At 42.5% G+C, this 20,056-nt stretch overlaps 1 protein-coding gene across 4 annotated transcripts in view; it reads left to right on the top strand.

The window, feature by feature from the left end:
* Positions 1-20,056, top strand: part of vaspb (vasodilator stimulated phosphoprotein b) — a 212,524-nt gene that overhangs the window by 147,861 nt on the left and 44,607 nt on the right. For all 4 annotated transcript variants that reach the window (XR_007936309.1, XR_007936307.1, XR_007936308.1 and 1 more), the window contains exons 3-4: positions 10,260-10,440; positions 14,737-14,803. Coding sequence is in view for 1 of the 4 variants with exons in the window: in XM_028796005.2 (XP_028651838.1) it covers positions 10,260-10,440; positions 14,737-14,803 (248 nt within the window). In the remaining 3 variants the exon portion in view is untranslated. The remainder of the gene's footprint in view (positions 1-10,259; positions 10,441-14,736; positions 14,804-20,056) is intronic.

The following is a 20,056-nucleotide window of genomic DNA, read 5'->3' as shown; positions in this document are numbered from 1 at the left end:
TCACGAGTGCATTATATAGTTTGTCCCTTAATATAAATTCAACAGTTTTTATGATATAACCTTAACGTTGTATTTGCCTTTTTAATTGCTTCTGTGCATTGCTTAGCCGATGAAACTGTTGTGTCAACATCAACACCTAATTCCTTTGCAGACGTTGCTTCCTGTAGCTCAGTCTCCCATCTTGTATTTATAATTGATGTCCCCTTTGTCCACATGTAGCTCTTTTCGCTTTTCTACATCAAACTGCATTTTCCAGTTGTTTGCCCAGGTCTTTTTGAATTCTTTTTGTTGCCTCCTCAGTGGTCTGGCATCCCCACAATTTTACTGACATCTGGAAATTTCACAAGTTTACTAACTATACCAGAATCAATGTCATTAAAATAAATCAGAAAACGTAACATTCCATAAGGACAGACACCTGAGGGACTCCACTGGTGACCTTATGCCATTCCCCTCTTATCTGCACTTTTTGTCTCCTGACAGTTAACCAACTGGAGATCCAGTTTTGTGGGTTACCTCTGATGCCTACAACTCCTCTTTGGTGTGTGACAACCAAGTCAAAGCCCACTTGAAAAGTCCAAATAAATTCTGTTGTGTGCTTTGTTTTTATCAACTATTCTAGTTGCTTTTTCAAAAAAGAATCTGAAAGATTGCCTTGGCAGGACCTTCCTCTCATAAACCCATGCGTGGTGTAATTTAGAATTTTATTTTAATTTTGGTAATTTTCTGATTTATTTCTTATTATCGTTTCCATCATTTTGCATGGTATAGAAGTAAGACTAATTTGTCTGTAATTACCACAGTCCATTTTTGTCTTCCTCCCTGAAGATTGGAGTCGCATTTGCAACTTCCCATTCCTCGCGTCCTTCTCTTTTCTGAAGTGATTGCTGAAATCTGCCTAATAAGGGTCCCAGCTTCACTTATCCATTTTTACCCTCTCCACTGTTGTTGCATGCAGAACATACACTGAGTTTATGATGTAATTATCTTCATGCCAGGCATTATTTAGACCAGGGGTCTCCAACAGTTCGTTCGCCTGTGAGCTACCAGTAGCTCACCAAAGGGTTAATGAATCCTATATAAATTTGAAAACTTGATTAGTCAAATTAGAGGTGGGCGACCTTTCTGAAAAATCATATCAAGATCCTTTTAACACAAAATCATGACCTACACTCTGAATTGCAATCTGTCTTTTCAATGTAGCATACACTTAAGAGAATATCCGGACTGAAACTCATCAAGAATAAGTAACACTTTATTTTAAATATCAAACAAAGTTGAACTCAATTGTTTTCTCGTTTACTAGCTAAGTGGAGTTAAGGAACACGCCCCGAAGCTGGCGAGTGAGTGAGGAAGGCCCCTCTCCTCGGCCCGCTGCGTCACTCGGATTCACACAAATAAATCGGAACCGCGAGCGAACTCTGATACATAGTGAAATGAGAGAAGTCGCAAAATCAACTGGAATGCTCAAGCAAATTACAGAAAAAAACAGATCTAAATCCGTGAAGTACTTCTCTTGTGGAAAGCGGACAGACAGACAGACATTGGATTTTATATATTATATATTAGTAAACCTTCAAAATAATGTGCAGTTAAAGACTCCACAGCATTCTCAGCCTTTCTGGAGCTCAGTAGAGCCAGATAACTCTAAGAGTCTTCACCAAGCAGCTCTGAAAATGTCTGATTTGTTTGGGTCTCCGTACTTCTGTGAGTCTGACATGAATGTCATGAAATCAAAGTTCAGAACACAACTGAGAGACGAACATTGAAATGACTCCAGAAGAGTGAACCTCAGTGGCTCCACTCCACCACACACCTGCCTCTCTTGTTGACTCCATGCAGTGCCGGTCATCTGACTAACTAAAAAACACATCACACATGGAACTGGACCTGTGAATAAAGTGACACAGTGACATGTGACAAAATGACAAATGAATTAGTCATATCTGTGGATTTGGAATTGCATTATTTTGTTTTGACAGCATTCATGTTTTAATTCAATAGTATGAGATACACTAGAAACAGACATACACAATGCACTTGCAGGTGAACTAAATATTTTTTGTGATGTTTTAATGCAAAATGCGAGTTGTGGACACCAACATTTTGTAAATGTTCAGGCAAAACAAGCTTATTCAGTTTGTTGGGGTTGAAATAAGCCTTGAGAATAAACGTTAGAAAGCATGAGGAGCTCTTGGCCATTTTCATTTTGGAAAAGTAGCTCTCGGGGGAGAAAAGGTTGGAGACCCCTGATCTAGAGCATTTCTCCACTTCTCCAATTCTTCTTCCAGTTCCTCATTTGTTACGTTAATATAACTTCAGAGCTTTTGCAAAAGGCATTGACCACACAGGCTTCTTCTTCATTTCTTTGTTGATGTCATCTGATATTATTATCACCGGTAATGGGCTCAGTGCTGACCCTTGACATAATCTCACGCTCACTTTGTATTCTTCTCTCATTTCTGCTTCAGCATACAATTTCACAATTGGTTATTTTATTTCTGATTGATCTCATTGTATAATTTTACTCATATATTTTACATTCAGAATAATAGACCACAGGTTCTGATCTCATCGCCTGGAGATGTCCACTTATACAACTAGAAAATCATACTGGATCACAAATTAGGCAACTCTGTGATGACTTTTCTAGCACAATTTCACATTTTCCAAACTATCGCAAACTCTCTTTTCTGACCGTTGAGAGCGTGCGGCCTAGTGGAGCTGGTGCTGTATGAATGTGTTCCGCATACAGGGAGTGGAGCTTCAATACCGTCCTGGTTAATTTCTTTTTTTTCCATTCTGTTGTGATACTTAAAACCTGAGACATCAGACAGATGAGCCTCTCTTATGTTTGTTAGCATTATACTTACTTAATATGTTTATTTTATTAATTATAGTGTATTGTGTATTTTAAGTATTCTGCCTTGAAGCTGAGTCCTACCAACAAAAAATTTTGTTATGTATATGCATAATGCTATCTATCTATCTATCTATCTATCTATCTATCTATCTATCTATCTATCTATCTATCTATCTATCTATCTATCTATCTATCTATCTATCTATCTATCTATCTATCTATCTATCTATCTATCTATCTATCTATCTATCTATCTATCTGTGATCATTCATTGATTGTCACCTCTCGTATACACAGAAGCCACCACTACGACTTAAGACAAAATTAAATCTGTTTGGTTAAAAAATGTTGCTCTAACTCAGCCGGGGTAGAAGCCACTTGCTTCCTTGAAGTCCATCCTCTTGGTTGGCTGGTTTTAGAGTGAAAACCGATTTCTGTTCAAGTTCCGAGTTATAGTCATGTGAAAATTAAGTGCACTCCACAGAAATTGTTGACTTTTTCGGTATATATGAAGAGGCTGTCTCACACACACACACACACACACACACACTTGCGCACATGGGAGGCAGCTAAAGGGCTCAAAAGAAGGTAATTCCATGTCAGACCAAGGGATGGCAGAATGCACTTAGACATGCATGGCTTCATCTTTCAGACAAGCTTATGTTATTGGCAGGATCAACCAGGTATGTGGCAGTGGAACGGGAGGCCTTGACGATCAAATGGGCGATTTACCCAGCTGACATCTCTTGGGCCACAAGTTCACCAGATCATGCACCTTTACAGTGGATGGCCTTGCACAAGGACTTGAACCTGCGTGTCATGAGGTGGGTTTTGGACCTACAGTCTCTTTTCTGTCATTTATCGCCAGAGCTTTCTTCAGGCCAATGCTCTTTCTCAGGTTCACGACCTCTCGATCAGGAACGACTGACCCGATGGGTCTGGGCTAAGGTTTGGGTTCGGGGGTATTTGAACAGTGACACCATCTTCATAATTTTGGCTTTGTGCGCCACCCCAGTGGGTTTGAAACAAAGCAATCAAGATGTGATTCAAGTGTAACTTGCAGCTTTAATTTAAGGGGTTTAACAAAATACTGTATGAGCCATTCAGGAATGGCAGCCATTTTTATACATGGTCCTCCCATTTGCAGGGACTAACATAATCATAAATGTAATGATCACTTTTCAATACTTGCCTGAAAATCAATTACCGTCAATGACTACCTGAAGTCTGAACCCCACGGCCGTCTCAAATGGTGGGTTTCTGCTCTAGTGATGCTTTGCCAGGCCTCTACTGCCGCTGTCTTCAGGTGTCGCTTGTTCGTTGGACTTTCTGCCTTCAGTTTTGTCTTCAGCAAATGAAGTGCGTGTCCAGTTGGGTTGAGGTCAATTGATCGACTTGGTTATTGAAAAATATTCCACTTCTTTGCTTTAAAAGCACTTGTTTTGCCTTCACAGTACGTTTTGGCTCATCGTCCATCTGTACTGTGAAGTGTTGTCCTGTCAGCTTTGCAGCACTTGTCTGAATCAGAGCAGACAGTATAGCGCCCTGGACACTTCAGAAGTCATCCTGCTACTCTGTCAGCAGTCATATCATCACTAAACAGTGGTGACAGACTTCCATTGGCTCTCCTACATGCCCATGCCATAACACTGCCTCTCATGTTTCACAGATGCTGTGGTGTGCTGCAGATCATGAGCCATGAATGTTTTTTTAAAAATATTTGCTGTCAAAGTCGAATCTGTCCTTGCAATGCTTGAGGCTTACCAGTGGTCTGCACCTTGTGGTAAACCCGCTGTCTTTACTTTCATGAAGTCTTCTCTTGATTGTAGACTTTGGCAATGACAGGCGTACCTCCCAGAGGGTGTTCTTGGTTTGGCTAAATGTCATGAAGGGGTCCTTCTTCACCAAGGACAGAATTCAGCAATCTCCCAGCACAGTTGTCTTCTGTGGCTTTCCAGGCCTTCTGGTATTGCTGAGCTCACCAGGGTGTTCCTTCTCTTTCCTAATGTACCAAATGGTTGATTTGACCACTCCTGGTGTATCTGCTCCCTCTCTGATGGTCTTGTTTTCTCTGCCTAATGATAGCCTGTTTTTACTTGCATGGACAGCTCTTTGGACCTCGTATTGACAGCTTTCAAATGCAAATTCCACAACTGGAATCAACTTCTGCCTGCTTAATAGTTAATGGAATAATGAGGGACCTGCTCACACCTGGCTGTGGAGCAGCTGGCCAGTCAAATGTCCAAATAATGCTGAGCCCCTAAAGAAGGAGAGGAACAACGTATAAAAATGGCTGTCATTCCTAAACAGCTCATACAATACAGTGGAACCTCGGGTCATGACCGTAGTTCGTTCCAAAACTCTGGTTGTGACCCGAAGCAATTTCCCCCATAGGATTCTATATAAATACAATTAATCCGTTCCGGACCGTACGAACTGTATGTAAATATATATATATTTTTTAAGATTTTTTAAGCGCAAAAATAGTTAATTATACCATAGAATGCACAGTGTAATAGTAAACTAAATGTAAAAACAATTAATAACACTAAGAAAATCTTGAACAGAGAAAACTAACATTGCAAGAGTTCACAGTACAGCCTTACGAACCGCTCGCTGTAAACACTTTGTTTTAATGAGTTTTAAGCACAGGGAAAAAAAATGAACATTTGAAAAATCCGTAATTTATACAAAAACTAACCATAAACAACTAATAAAACTAACCTTGCATGAGTCGAGTTCTGGCCTGAAGGAAGTGAGGAGGAACTGGGTGGAGAGGAGGTTACAGTTTTGACGTAAAGTCTGTGACGATGCGGGTTCACTGCATGCTCCCATCTCGCTTCTCGGAGTCCTTAAATGTTACCGATGAGTACGACAGTGAGGCACTACAATGGAGTAAGGGGATGGTGCAAAAAGTGCCAAGTGCTTTTATTAAAATCAACAAAAACAACAATCAAAAACAAAGTCCAAATTAAATAAAGTGCAGTGCTTTCAGAATCCTTAAATAAATAAATAATCCCATCCATATTACTAACCGAGAATGGTAAACCGGATATGAACGCAGGTACGTGCCCATGGACGCAGGGGACATAGTGCGCAGGCGCCACACAAAAACGAGGAGTCAGCGCCCCGCCCCAGAGTGAAACGGGACAGACTACGGAGTCCACAAAGGTTCACAAATCAAACCCGAGATAGGACAGAAAGCGGTAACGACACAGCCACACAAAAAAGAGGATACAGCCTCCCGCCCCAGAGTTAAACAGGACAGACTACAGTGTCCACAAAAGTCCACAACACACAGCATAATCAAACCCGAGATGGTACGGAAAGCACAGGCGCCTACAACGCGCTATACACCGCCAACAACGAAAGAGCTCAATTAACAGAAATAAGAAATAAAGCAACAAGCCCAGAGAATACGGAACCCTAAACGTCCACACCACACAGCAGAGGCAAACCTGACATAGTACGGAAGGTGCAGGCGTCACCGCCATATTGTGAGTGGCACTACTGCGGAGTGAAGGCGCAGGCGTCACCGCCATATTGTGAGTGGCACTACTGCGGAGTGAAGTTATGAATAATGTGCTGCTTGGGATTGTACAAACTGCTGAACGCTTTACACCAAATTCAAACACAGTACAGCTCAACGATACAAACACGAGCCCACCTGGATAAGATCAATGAACGCAGGCGCCTACAACGCGCGTCTGAAATGCCACGGGAAAAGCGGGCACGGCTCCAAAACGAACGAGCTCGACTAATGTATTTCAGGATACCCAACGCCGGGGGTAGGCGAGCAGGGGGCGGAGCCCCCTTGTAAAAACAGAATTGAAGTGGAGGTTAAAATCCAATAGTAAAAAGTCTTCATTAAATACAACAAGGTTAAAACAATACTGGAAGAAGTCTGTTTAAAAACAAGCCGGGTCCCTCTTCTGGTCACTCCAGCTCCATGATCGCTCAGCTGGAACGACCGCTCCCTTCTGTCCCAATGAGTGTGGGTCAATCACCCCTGCTTGGGCTCACTGTCCAGCTGCCTTGCTCGCTCGCTCACTCGCTCACTCACACCGGTTCTTTCCACACTGCTTTCATCCTTACTTCCTCACTCCGCAACCTCCGTCTTTCTTTTCTTTTTCCTCCCTTTAGCCGCCTCGCGCTTCTATTTATGAAGAGGACGTGGCAGCTGTAGTGCGGCGATTATTTATTTAAAACTGGCCTCTTGACAATTCTTTTTTTCAGATCCTCAGAGAGTTCTTTGCCATGAGGTGCCATGTTGAACTTCCAGTGACCAGTAAGAGAGAGTGTGAGAGCGATCACACCAAATTTAACACACCTGAGACTAGGGATGCACCGATACCGAAACAGGTATCTGGTATCGGCCTCGATACCACATTTTCTAAAGTACTCGTACTCGTTAAAAGTCCCCCGATACCGGGGACCGATACCACGGTCTGAGAAATGTCTATGTTTGAGCGGCGTGTAAGGGGTTAATCACAGGCGCCGAGTGCCCGCCCCCAGGCCCCGGCTGCAGCTCAGAGCGGGGAGAAGGCGAGGTGAGAGATGTCAGCCGTGTGGAACTATTTCAAAGTGAATGAAGACGACAAAACAAAGGCGGACTGCAAATTGTGCTCAGCGAAATTGTCCAGAGGAGGCTCAAAAGGTAGCGCATTTAACACAAGTAATTTAATCAAGCACCTAAAATCCCAACACGACAATGAGTACAAAGAGTTTACCCACGCTTCTAAACCAACACAACCCACGCTGCAGCAAACTCTTGCAAGACCAGAGAAAATGTCCAGAGACAATCCACATGCTGTGAAAATAATACAGGCAATTATCGAGTACATTGCATTGAGTTACCAGCCACTCTTGGAGGTAGAAAATGTGGGATTCCTGCGTCTCCTCCATGTTCTGGAGCCCAGATATGATGTCCCAAGCCGCCGCTACATGACTGACACGGAGCTGCCTAAACTACACGACTCCGTGAAAAAACATATCCACAGCCTATTGCAAGCCTACTCTGCGTTTAGTTTCACCACGGATATTTGGACAAGCAGTGTTAGCCCCGTGTCGCTAATTAGCCTAACCTCCCAGTGGATAGACGAGAGTTTCTTGTTTTTTTTTTTTGTTAAATTATATGACTAAAGCTGTTACCTGTAAATTTAAATCATGTTTTTATTAAGTACTCTGTATCGGCAAGTACTCGGTATCGGTGAGTACTGAAATGCAAGTACTCGTACTCCTTTTCCAAAAAAGTGGTATCGGTGTATCCCTACCTGAGACCTTGTAACGCTAATGAGTCACATGACACCAGGCAGGGAAAATGGCTAACTGGGCACAATTTGGACATTTTTCACTTAGGGGTGTACTCACTTTTACGGTTTAGACATTAATGGCTGTGTGTTGAGTTATTTTAAGGGGACAGCAAATTTACACTGTTATACAAGCTGTACACGGGCTACTTTACATTGTATCAAAGTGTCATATCCTCAGTGTTATCCCATGAAAAGATTTAATAAAATATTTACAAAAATGTGAGGGGTGTAGTCACTTTTGTGAGATAATAATAATAATAATACATTTTATTTATACAAGGCGCCTTTCAGAGAACTCAAGGACACCGAACAGACAATAAATAAATAAATAAAAGACACAATTATAAACAACTTAAAACATCAGAAAATCTAAAAATTAAAACCAAACAAAACCACTATAATCAGGAGGAAAAAGAAAAAGCCATTTTAAACAGATGTGTTTTAAGTTTACATTTGAAGAATGAATATGATTTGATATTTCAGAGATCCGCAGGTAATGAATGCCAGAGCTTGGGAACAGAACGGCTGAACGCTCCACTCCCCATGGTGGTTAGACGGGCAGGAGGGACGGTCAGATGGGTGGAGGAAGAGGATCTAAGGTTACGGGAGGGAATGGCAACATGAAGAAGGTCAGACAGATATGGAGGGGCGAGGTTATGGATGGCCTTAAATGTTAATAAGAGTCTTAAAATCAATACGAAACTTGATCGGGAGCCAATGAAGCTGCTGCAAGACCGGAGTAATATGGTGAATAGATGGGGTTCGAGTGATGATACGTGCTGCAGAATTCTGGACTAACTGAAGCTTATGAAGAGATTTATTAGGGAGACGAAAGAGGAGTGAATTGCAGTAGTCCAGCCGAGAAGTGACAAGACTATGAACAAGAATTGCAGTGGTATGAGGAGTGAGGGAGGGGCGAATGCGATTAATATTACGTAGGTGGAAGTAAGCAGACCGGGTGATGTTATTAATGTGACATTTGTGATACTGTATAGGTTCAAAGTATACGCTGCAATTCTAAAAAAAAAAAAACAAAACATCTCCAGTTATCCTGTGCCCCCTGATGGATACACACCTCCTCCACGTTTCATGTATCAGCCAGGGTTCCTCCAAATTCAAATTCGTGTTTTATGGTCTGTTTTGGTCATTTCTGATTCTTTAATTTATGTTGTTGATGTGCATGATTCTTTATTTTTGATTTTGTGCTTACGTATCTAAGCTGTTGTTTCCTTGTATTTTGTGGGTGGTTCCTCAAGAGGCGGGGCCACCTGCCAATCATAGCCAGGAGCTGCCCTCTGTCCTATAAATCTGCAGGGTCTCCCAGAGTTCCTGGCAGTTCATTTTCAAAAGTGCTAAGCGGTGTGTGAGTTCTTGTGTTTTGATGTGCTTATGGATTTACAGGATTTTTGAACCCCTGCTCTGTGTTTTTTTTTTTTTTTTTGACTTTGTATTGGGACGTTGTTTGCTTTGGGCTGCCTTGCTGGAAACTCTTTTGTGCATCTTGAGCTCTTTGGAGCTTTATAGTGAGCCAGACATTTTATATGAAAATAAAAGTTTTATTTTTTTTTTTTTAAGATTTGGCGCTTACCCTTATTACTAGCTGGGGTTTGATGGTAATATCTCCCTCTAGTGGGAAGTTTATGGAAGTGCTTTTGGAACTTTTAGGGACTTGGAAGTTCACAACACCCCGCACATAAAAAATGTGTGACAGATAGCACAGGTAAACGCGGAAGTGTGAATGAGGGTTTAGAGAGCAAAATTCCTCATTTTCCTCCCCACCAAATATTTTAAAACCTCAAAAAATGCTGCATTTCAGAATTGTGAAATGACATGCAAAATTACTTTTGGTGTCCGTTTTGCAGAAGTGTATGCAAATTGAAACTTACATATTATCAGTGTGCACTCATAAGAGAGAGCCCACCCCCCCATAAAACCGCATCAGCAATCAATGCAGACCACCAATAATTTTTTTTAATAGGGAAAACACTGATTTTTCTAAATTGGTTTCATCTTTCCCTTCTTGTGCTTGTTGTGCTGTACTTACAAAATAGTATACTTACACACTTTTTGTGCTTACTTTTTAGGTGGTCATCAACTGCCCCATCACCAAGGGTCTCAAGTACAATCAAGCCACACCAAATTTTCATCAGTGGAGAGATGCTCGACAGGTGTGGGGCCTTAACTTCTCGAGCAAAGAGGAGGCCGCCACCTTTGCCGGTGGAATGTCACAAGCTCTAGAGATCCTTGCTTCTGCTGTAGATCCAGGTCAGTGTTTTTGGATGGATGAACAGCCAACCTGAAAAGTTGTTTGCTTTGGATGTAACTCTGGCTCCATGCCTGATTCCTCCTTTCATGTAGCCCACGCATACAGTGCATCCGGAAAGTATTCACAGCGCATCACTTTTTCCACATTTTGTTATGTTACAGCCTTATTCCAAAATGGATTAAATTCATTTTTTTCCTCAGAACTCTACACACAACACCCCATAATGACAACATGTAAAAAGTTTACTTGAGGTTTTTGCAAATTTATTTGCCATGAAGCTCAAAATTCAGATCAGGTGCATTCTGTTTCCCCTGATCATCCTTGAGATGTTTCTGCAGCTTCATTGGAGTCCACCTGTGGTAAATTCAGTTGACTGGACATGATTTGGAAAGGCACACACCTGTCTATATAAGGTCCCACAGTTGACAGTTCATGTCAGAGCACAAACCAAGCATGAAGTCAAAGGAATTGTCTGTAGACCTCTGAGACAGGATTGTCTCGAGGCACAAATCTGGGGAAGGTTACAGAAAAATTGCTGCTGCTTTGAAGGTCCCAATGAGCACAGTGGCCTCCATCATCCGTAAGTGGAAGAAGTTCGAAACCACCAGGACTCTTCCTAGAGCTGGCCGGCCATCTAAACTGAGTGATTGGGGGAGAAGGGCCTTAGTCAGGGAGGTGACCAAGAACCCAATGGTCACTCTGTCAGAGCTCCAGAAGTCCTCTGTGGAGAGAGGAGAACCTTCCAGAAGGACAACCATCTCTGCAGCAATCCACCAATCAGGCCTGTATGGTAGAGTGGCCAGACGGAAGCCACTCCTTAGTAAAAGGCACATGGCAGCCTGCCTGGAGTTTGCCAAAAGGCACCTGAAGGACTCTCAGACCATGAGAAAGAAAATTCTCTGGTCTGATGAGACAAAGATTGAACTCTTTGGTGTGAATGCCAGGCGTCACATTTGGAGGAAACCAGGCACCACTCATCACCAGGCCAATACCATCCCTACAGTGAAGCATGGTGGTGGCAGCATCATGTTGTGAGGATGTTTTTCAGTGGCAGGGACTGGGAGACTAGTCAGGATAAAGGGAAAGATGACTGCAGCAATGTACAGAGACATCCTGGATGAAAACCTGCTCCAGAGCGCTCTTGACCTCAGACTGGGGCGACGGTTCATCTTTCAGCAGGACAACGACCCTAAGCACACAGCCAAGATATCAAAGGAGTGGCTTCAGGACAACTCTGTGAATGTCCTTGAGTGGCCCAGCCAGAGCCCAGACTTGAATCTGATTGAACATCTCTGGAGAGATCTTAAAATGGCTGTGCACCGATGCTTCCCATCCAGCCTGATGGAGCCTGAGAGGTGCTGCAAAGAGGAATGGGCGAAACTGGCCAAGGATAGGTGTGCCAAGCTTGTGGCATCATATTCAACAAGACTTGAGGCTGGAATTGCTGCCAAAGGTGCATCAACAAAGTATTGAGCAAAGGCTGTGAATACTTATGGACATGGGATTTCTCAGTTTTTTTGGGTTTGAGGAAACGACTGTGAGTGAATGAAAAGATGGAACTCTGGAGAGAGCAACATACAATTGTCCGTGACTGAAAACTGGTTTTGGCAGATACAGGCATATCGTTTTGAAAGTCTGTCCCTGTACCTTATTAATTGTCATTGCAAAGGCCAATCTAACAGGAAATTGTCTGCGTGTAAATGTAAAAGGCAAATTTGAATCTGATGGGGTCAGGGAAATCTGGGGAATAAGGACAGTTTGTGAGGTAGCAGCTGCGATTGTTTTACACTCCAGTACATTGCGGTGAATGCTGAGAACAGTCAGTTTAGTGCCTTTACAGAGTCTTCTTGCTGGCATGAGGTTTCTGAGAAGCATGACGACTGAACCAATTTTAAGTTTGACTTTATGCGGAGGCATGCCAGTGGGAGTAATGACTGCCCGGCGGGTCATGGGAATAACACCGCCGGATCGCCAGTCGGCATCGTTTATAGTCGGAACTACAACGGTATGTGATCTTCTTCGAACCTCCAACTTTCGTTCTTGATTAATGAAAACATTCTTGGGAAATGCTTTCGCTCTCGTGCAAATTGTTGGCTCTGTAGTGTGTGTGCCATGGTCGGCTGCTTAGTGAATTGTTGGTGGGCGGGGCTCGGTCTTGCGTGCGTCTTGCTTACCATGGACTTAGTGAATTATATATATAGATATTTTCACAAAGGTATAACAAAACAAGTGCGCCTTTATTCAAGCAAGTATCCAAAGAAAAGAAAATATTCAATTTACATTTCGCTGTCAATATGTAAAAACCGAAGCCCATTTATCAATTGCATGGGTGGGCTATAGAGAAATCAAGAGGATTCAGGTTCGATCCCAGATCTTCCATGCATTTTTCCATTTTGAGTAATGAGCTGTTGTTATTATTACTATTATTTAATAAAAACATACATTTAATTTGAGTCTATAACACTCGTAACCATCTATAAACATCACCCTAAACACCCACTTGTTTTAGTTTGATGCCCAACCTCTCATGTGGCACCTCATCAAATGCTTTCTAAAAGTCCAGATAAATCATATCATCTACTCCACTTTGATCATATCCTTTTGTTGCGTCCTCAGAGAATTCCAGCATGTTAGTAAAACACGACCTCCATCTTCTGATCCCATGCTCTCTGTTCCTCTGTCCTTGCCAGGTGTTGCTCAAATTTATCCTTAATAATTCCTTCCATTAATTTTCCTGTGTTGCATGTGAAGCTTACTGGCCTCTAGTTACTTGGATCTGCCCAATCACCCTTTTTATATAATGGAATGTTATTTGCCATTTTCCAGTCCTTTTAAATTTCCCTAATGCACAGTGACTTCCTAAAAATGCGTCAAGGTTTTATATCTGTGCTTGTTAACCTCCATAAGAACTCGATGGTAAATATTATCTGGTCCTGGAGATTTGTTTGATTTGTTTGTTTAAAAATAAACTGAAATTTCCCGTTGAAATTTAATAGCTATACATGACTTCCTGGCTTTGACACACACACCTGGGTTTTGGGATTTTTCTGCCATTCTTCTTTGTAGATCTTCTCAAGCTCTGTTAGGTTGGCTGGAGCCCATCGGTGCACGGCTCTTTTCAGGTCTCTCCAGAGATGCTTGATTGAGTTCAAGTCTGGTCTCTGGCTGGGCCATTCAAAAACATTCCCAGAGTTGTCCTTAAGCCACTCCTGTGTTGCCTTTGTTTTGTACTTTGGGTTATTGTCCTGTCGGAAGGTAAATGTTCAACTCTCTCTATACTTTGCTCTGTTCCACTTTCCCAAAACCCTGACTAGCCTTCCATTCCCTGCCCCTGAAAGACAACCCCACAGTGTGATGCTGCCACCACTGTGCTTCACCATTAATATGGAATTGTGCAGGTGAAGGAGAGGTGCCTGGTTTCCTCCAGACATAACACTTAGTATTGAGGCCAAATAATTCAATCTTGAGTTTGTCAGAGAATCTTGTTTCTCATAATATGAGAGTTCTTCTGGTGCCTTTTTGCAAACTCCCAGTGGGCTTTCTTGTGTTGTCTGGCCACTCTGTCTTAAAGCCCAGATTAGCAAAGTTGTGCTTCTGGAAGTTTCTCCCAAACAGGTTCTGTGGAGCTCAGAGTGAACATCAAGTTCTTGGTCACCCTTCTTATCGAGGTCCTTCTCTACTGATTGCTCAGTTTTTGGCTGGGCAGCCAGCTCTAGGACATTCATCGTTGTTCTAAACTTTTTCCATTTAGGAACCGTGGAGGCCACTGTGCTCTTGGGAACCTTCAGTGCTGTAAACATTTTGTTGTAGCCTTCCCCAGATCTGTGCCTCCACACAGTCCTGTCCTTCAGTTAAAGTGCAGGCATTTCCTTTGACCTCATGGCTCGGCCTTTGCTCAAATTTGGGTCCTTCTATAGACAGGGGTTGGGCTTTTACTAATCATGTGCAGTCAAATGAATTGACCACAGGTGGACTCCAAACATCTCAAGGGCTAACACAACATGGATACACCTGAGCCAAATTTCAAGTGTCATAGCAAATGGTCTGAATACTTGGGTCAGTGGGATTGTTCAGTTTCTTGGTTTGCAAAAATTCCCAAAATCCCTATGTTTCCTTTGTCATTCCAAGGTATTGGGTGCTCGTTGATGGTGATGATATAACAAAATGTGAATAAAGTGAAGCAGTCTGAATCCTTTTTGTAGGCACTACAAATACATTAGTGTCATTTTATTGTTTATATAAAATATTCTGCATACCCTGTGCAGGACCTTTTTAACACTTCTGTCTATCCTCAGGGATGCCTGGTACCCCCCGCCTTATGCAGAATGGGCCAACCCCAGAAGAACTGGAGCAACAAAGAAGGTATCGTGAATTTTGAATTTCAGTGCATTTTAGTGACGTTTTTCCTATTTTGTCTCTCTGTACATTAGGGTTGCAAGGTATACTGAAACTGAAAAGGTACAGAAACCCCAATTTTTAAAAGGGTACGGTACCAGCATTTTGCTAATATTGTTACTGGAAATAAATGGCAGTGTTCAGGCACCTTGGGCTCGGTCATTTCTAAGTGTGATTGGAACTCCAAGGCGGAACGTCCATTGTTTGTTCAATTTAGATGAGATCAGGACATTTATCCTAACAAAGCTCACCAGTCCTGTTCACTTAATTCTTCTTGAAAACATCAAGTCGAGTTTTGAAAGTCCCTAAAGTCCTACTGTCCACCATACTACTTGGTCACTTATTCCATGTGTGTGGTTCTCTGTGTGAAGGAAAACGTCCTAATGTTTGTGCAAAATGTACTTTTAAAATACACATTAAATCTAGCTCGACTCACCAAGAGGCCCAAAGAGCACTTCAAACATCTACATATGTGCGTAAACGAGCTGAGCAGTCCAAAGAGGAGGCTTCACTTGTGGAGTTTGGCAGATCAGGGAGTTGGGCATGCATGCAGGATTGGGGGAACAAAAAAATGTAACTGGTAATTTTAAAACACCTTGTTCTCTGTCGGGGAACAAATTCAGACCCCCAAATCCCCGCTCTTTAAACACATATTAATGTAAACTTGCGGGATAGTCCAAAGAGGAAGAGGAGGCTTCCCTTATTAATACATGGAGTGTGGCAGTGTACAAGGGAGGCGCATGATTGTGCTGCATAATAGAGAGGCTCACCTGCATGCAGGCTGGGTGAGTGAAAAGGCAATTTCCCATCGGGGATTAACAAAGTATTAGAACATTAAAGCAATCGGGACGAGAAGAGGCCATTCGGCCCAACAAAGCTCACCAGTCCTATCCACTTAATTCTTGTAAAGTAAGATCAAGTCGAGTTCTGAAGGTCCCAAAAGTCCTATTGTCTACCACACTACCTGGTAGCTTAGTCTAAGTGTCTATGGTTCTCCGTGTGAAGAAAAACTTCCTAATGTTTGTGTGAAATTAACTCTTAACAAATTTCTAACTGTGTCACCGTGTTCTTGATGAGCTCATTTTAAAGTCACAGTCTCGATCCACTGGACTAATTCCCTTCATAATTTTAACCACTTCAATCAGGTCGCCCCTTAATCTTCAGGCTCAGCTCTTTTAATCTTTCCTCATAACTCATCCCCTGGAATCAATCTACTTGCTGTTCTCTGGACCTTTTCTAGTGCTGTTATGTCCTTTTTGTAGCCTGGAAGCCAAAACTGCACACAGGACTCCAAATGAGGCCTCACCAGTTATTTATAAAGCTTGAGCAGAACCTCCTGTGACTTGTAACTCCACACATCGTGCTATATAACCTGAAATTCTGTTAGCCTTCTTAATGGCTTCTGAATACTGGCTGACAGTCAATAGCTTAGAGTCCACTATGACTCCTAAATCCTTCTCATAAGGTGTACTCTTGATTTTCCGACAGCCCATTGTATATTCAAACCTCACATTTTGACTTCCTACATGTAATACTTTACATTTACTGACATTAAATTTCATCTGCCACAAACCTGCCCAAGCCTGTATGCTGTCTAAGTCCCTCTGTAATGATATAACGGATTCTAAATTATCTGCCAATCCACTTAGCTTGGTATCATCTGCAAACTTAACCAGCTTGTTATTTATATTCCTATCTAAATCATTTATATATACAGTAATCCCTCGCTATATCGTGCTTCGACTTTTGCGGCTTCACTCTTATCGAGGATTTTATATGTAAGCATATTTAAATATATATCGCGGATTTCTGGTCTTTTAATTTCTGGTACATGCTTCCTCAGTTGGTTTGCCCAGTTGATTTCATACAAGGGACGCTATTGGCAGATGGCTGAGAAGCTTCCCAACCAGAGCGCGTATTACGCATTAAATAAAACTCCTCAAATATATGAGATGTGAGTAAGGGGGCTGTTCGCAACACCTAGACGATACGGACGCTCGTCTAAAAATGCTGAAAGATTACCTTCACGTTGCTCCCTTCTGTGCAGCTGCTTCGTGAAGCGACATGCCGCACGGTGTTTCACATACTTAAAAGCTTGAAGGGCACGTACTGATTTTTGATTGTTTGTTTTTCTCTGTCTCTCTCTCTGACATTCTCTGCTCCTGATGGAGGGGGTGTGAGCTGCTGCCTTCCTTGCAACTGCTTTATACGGCGGTGCTTTGCATACTTAAAGCCAAACAGCCCTATTGATTTTTGTTTGCTTTTCTCTCTCTCTCTGACATTCTCTGCTCCTGACGCACACTCCTTTGAAGAGGAAGATATGTTTGCATATGGAGACAGAACTGTCATCTCTGTCTTGTCATGGAGCATAGTTTAAACTTTTGAAAAAGAGACAAATGTTTGTTTGCAGTGTTTGAATAACGTTCCTGTCTCTCTACAACCTCCTGTGTTTCTGCGCAAATCTGTGACCCAAGCATGACGATATAAAAATAACCATATAAACATATGGTTTCTACTTTTCACCTTTCGCGGGGGGTTCTGACCTCTGCTGGGCACCACTCTTAACATCGGCCAGTTCTGATGAGGTTCCTCACACCATCACCCTCTGCTTCCTGTGTCTGAGCCAATTCTGCACCCATCTACACACCACACCCTGAACTCCCATTTTCCTTCTTCTGCACATGTAAACTTGCTGGAAAGTCCAAAGAGGAGGTGGCCCCTCTTGCTATTGTATAGTGGGTACAGAAAAGAATCCCACCCTTTGAAATATTCCCGGTTTAATTGCTTTACAGCCTTAAATGAAAACACACACAAAAATATTTCTTCCCAGCTTTACTTACTCAATGCAACCTAAAACATCCAAGTGAAAGATATCACAGCTACAGTTCAGAAGAATTATAAAAAATCAAAAACAAGAAATCCTGAGATTAATAAAAAATCACCCCCCCCCCCCCCCACCCCCCAATGTCAATGTCATTTTATTGACCCACCTTTTGCTTTAATGACAGCCTTGAGTCTGTTGGGATTCTTCTCTATCAGCTTTGCATCTCTAGATTGTGTCATATTTGCCCCCCTACTGTTCTTCACAGAACTGTTCAAGTTCGGTCATATTGGATGGTGAGTGTTGGTGGTCTGCTATCTTCAAATCTTTCCACAGATTTAAGTCTGGGCTCTGACTGGCCACACAAGGACATTCACTTTTTTCTCCTTCAGCCACTGTGTGCTCAATTTTGCTGTGTGCTTCGGGTTGTTGTCGTGTTGAAAGGTGAACATTCTGCCATTCTTCAACTTTCTGGCAGAGGGTAGCAGGTTTTCCTCCAGACTTTGATGGTATTTTGCCCCATCCATTTTTCCTTCGACCCTAACGAGAGCCCCAGGCCCTGCGGCAGAGAAACACCCTGACAACAGGAAGCTGCCACCTCCATGCTTTACTGTAGGTATGGTGTGTTGTGGATGGTGAGCTGCATTGGTGTTGAGGCCAAATAGTTTGATTTTGGTCTCATCTGACCATAAGACCTTTTTCCACTTGGCATCAGAATCTTCAAGGTGCATTCTGACAAAGCTCAGACAAGCCTTAATGTGGCCTTTCTTGAGAAGTGGCTTTTTCCTTACGACCCTCCTGAACAAGCAACAATTGTGGTGTGCTTGTGAAATTGTTGTCACCTGCACACAATGACCACTCAATCCTGTAACTCCTTCAAAGTGGCCATTGGCCTCTTGGTAGCCTCTCTTACCAGTTTCCTCCTTGTTCTTCCATCCAGTTTGGAGGGATGGCCGGATCCAGGGATGGTCCTAGTAGTACCAAACACTCACCACTTCTTTGTGATGAACTTTACTGAGCTCCTTGGGATTGATAAAGCCTTTGAGATTTTTTTGTCTCCATCTCCTGCCTTATGTCTGTCCACAACTCTAACCCTGAGATCTTTTGAAAGTGCCTCGCCTCCCATAGTCAGTTGTTTGCTGTCAGTTGCACTACCAAGCAAGGGAATGAATGTGCCAGGAACAGCGTCACTAATCACACTGATTACACCTGGTTACAGGTGGAAGGAAGCCAGTAACCGCAATGGAAATGGTGGGCACTGACACCTGACTGAGTTTATGAAGGGGGTGATCCTTTATTCATCTCAGGATTTCTTGTTTTTGATTTTTTAAAAATTCTTCTGAACTGTAGCTGTGATATCTTTCACTTGGATGTTACAGATTGCATTGAGTAAGCAAAGCTGGAAAAAATCTTAGTTTGTGTGTTTTCATTTAAGGCTGTAAAGCAAAAAAAAAATGGGAATATTTCAAAGGGTGGGATTCTTTTCTGTACCCACTTTATGTGGTACAGGGTACAAGTGAGGCTCACGATTGTGCAGCAGAATAGCGAGGTGCACAGACATTAGGGTTCGGGGAACGAAGCATTTTCTTGGGTGGAAGGGGGGTTTCCGCTATTTGTTTTAGAACCATTTTGGTACCGTTATTGGGGTCTAAGAGCTGGTATGAAACCTGAAGTCAAAATTTTAGTACCAATCCAATGCTACTGTACATACACATTCAGTCCCATTCATAAGCACAGGGGGCTGAAGCCTAATCCTGGCAGCTTTGGTGGGAAGACGGTAAGCAAACCTGAACGGGAATCGAGTTCCGGCTAATGCAACATTTAATGCAAAGCTGACACAGAGAGATTGTGCCAACTCCACAGGATCAACAGCCAAGCATAGACTTCAAAGTAAGGTGATGGATCCATGAGGTAGGAGTGCTACCCACAAACAGTGCCACCCTGCCTCCCAGCTTACTTTTATTTATAGGCATTAGATGACAAAATTTCATTATATCAAATTTCACAGTACAAAAAACTGCCAGTATGAAATGTGCCCTTGTGTCATGTATTGTATGATGTCACCACATGACTGTAAGGACACACGCAGGCAAATGAAAACATCTTTTGTTGAAATCCTGGGAATTTATAATCTGATTGAAAAACTAGGTAGGTATAAAATGGCAAGCCTGACTCCACTGGGGCAGAAACCGTCGTTCATTATTTGCAGAGTGATATAGAAGTGAAAGCTGGTGGCACCTAACATAGACATCACTGTATCTGAAGGTGGGTTTGGTCCACTGCTCAAGTATTTTGCACTGTGACCTGTAGGGGGTGATAGCAGAGCCCCAGACACATCTGGACCAAAGACAGTCACGGGTTCAAAAGGTTTTGCTTTTTAACAAGACACCTTAGGACAG

The sequence above is a fragment of the Erpetoichthys calabaricus genome, chromosome 1 (assembly GCF_900747795.2).
Source record: "Erpetoichthys calabaricus chromosome 1, fErpCal1.3, whole genome shotgun sequence".
In the NCBI taxonomy this organism is placed as follows: domain Eukaryota; kingdom Metazoa; phylum Chordata; class Cladistia; order Polypteriformes; family Polypteridae; genus Erpetoichthys; species Erpetoichthys calabaricus.
This window is presented reverse-complemented; position numbering and strand designations above follow the sequence as displayed.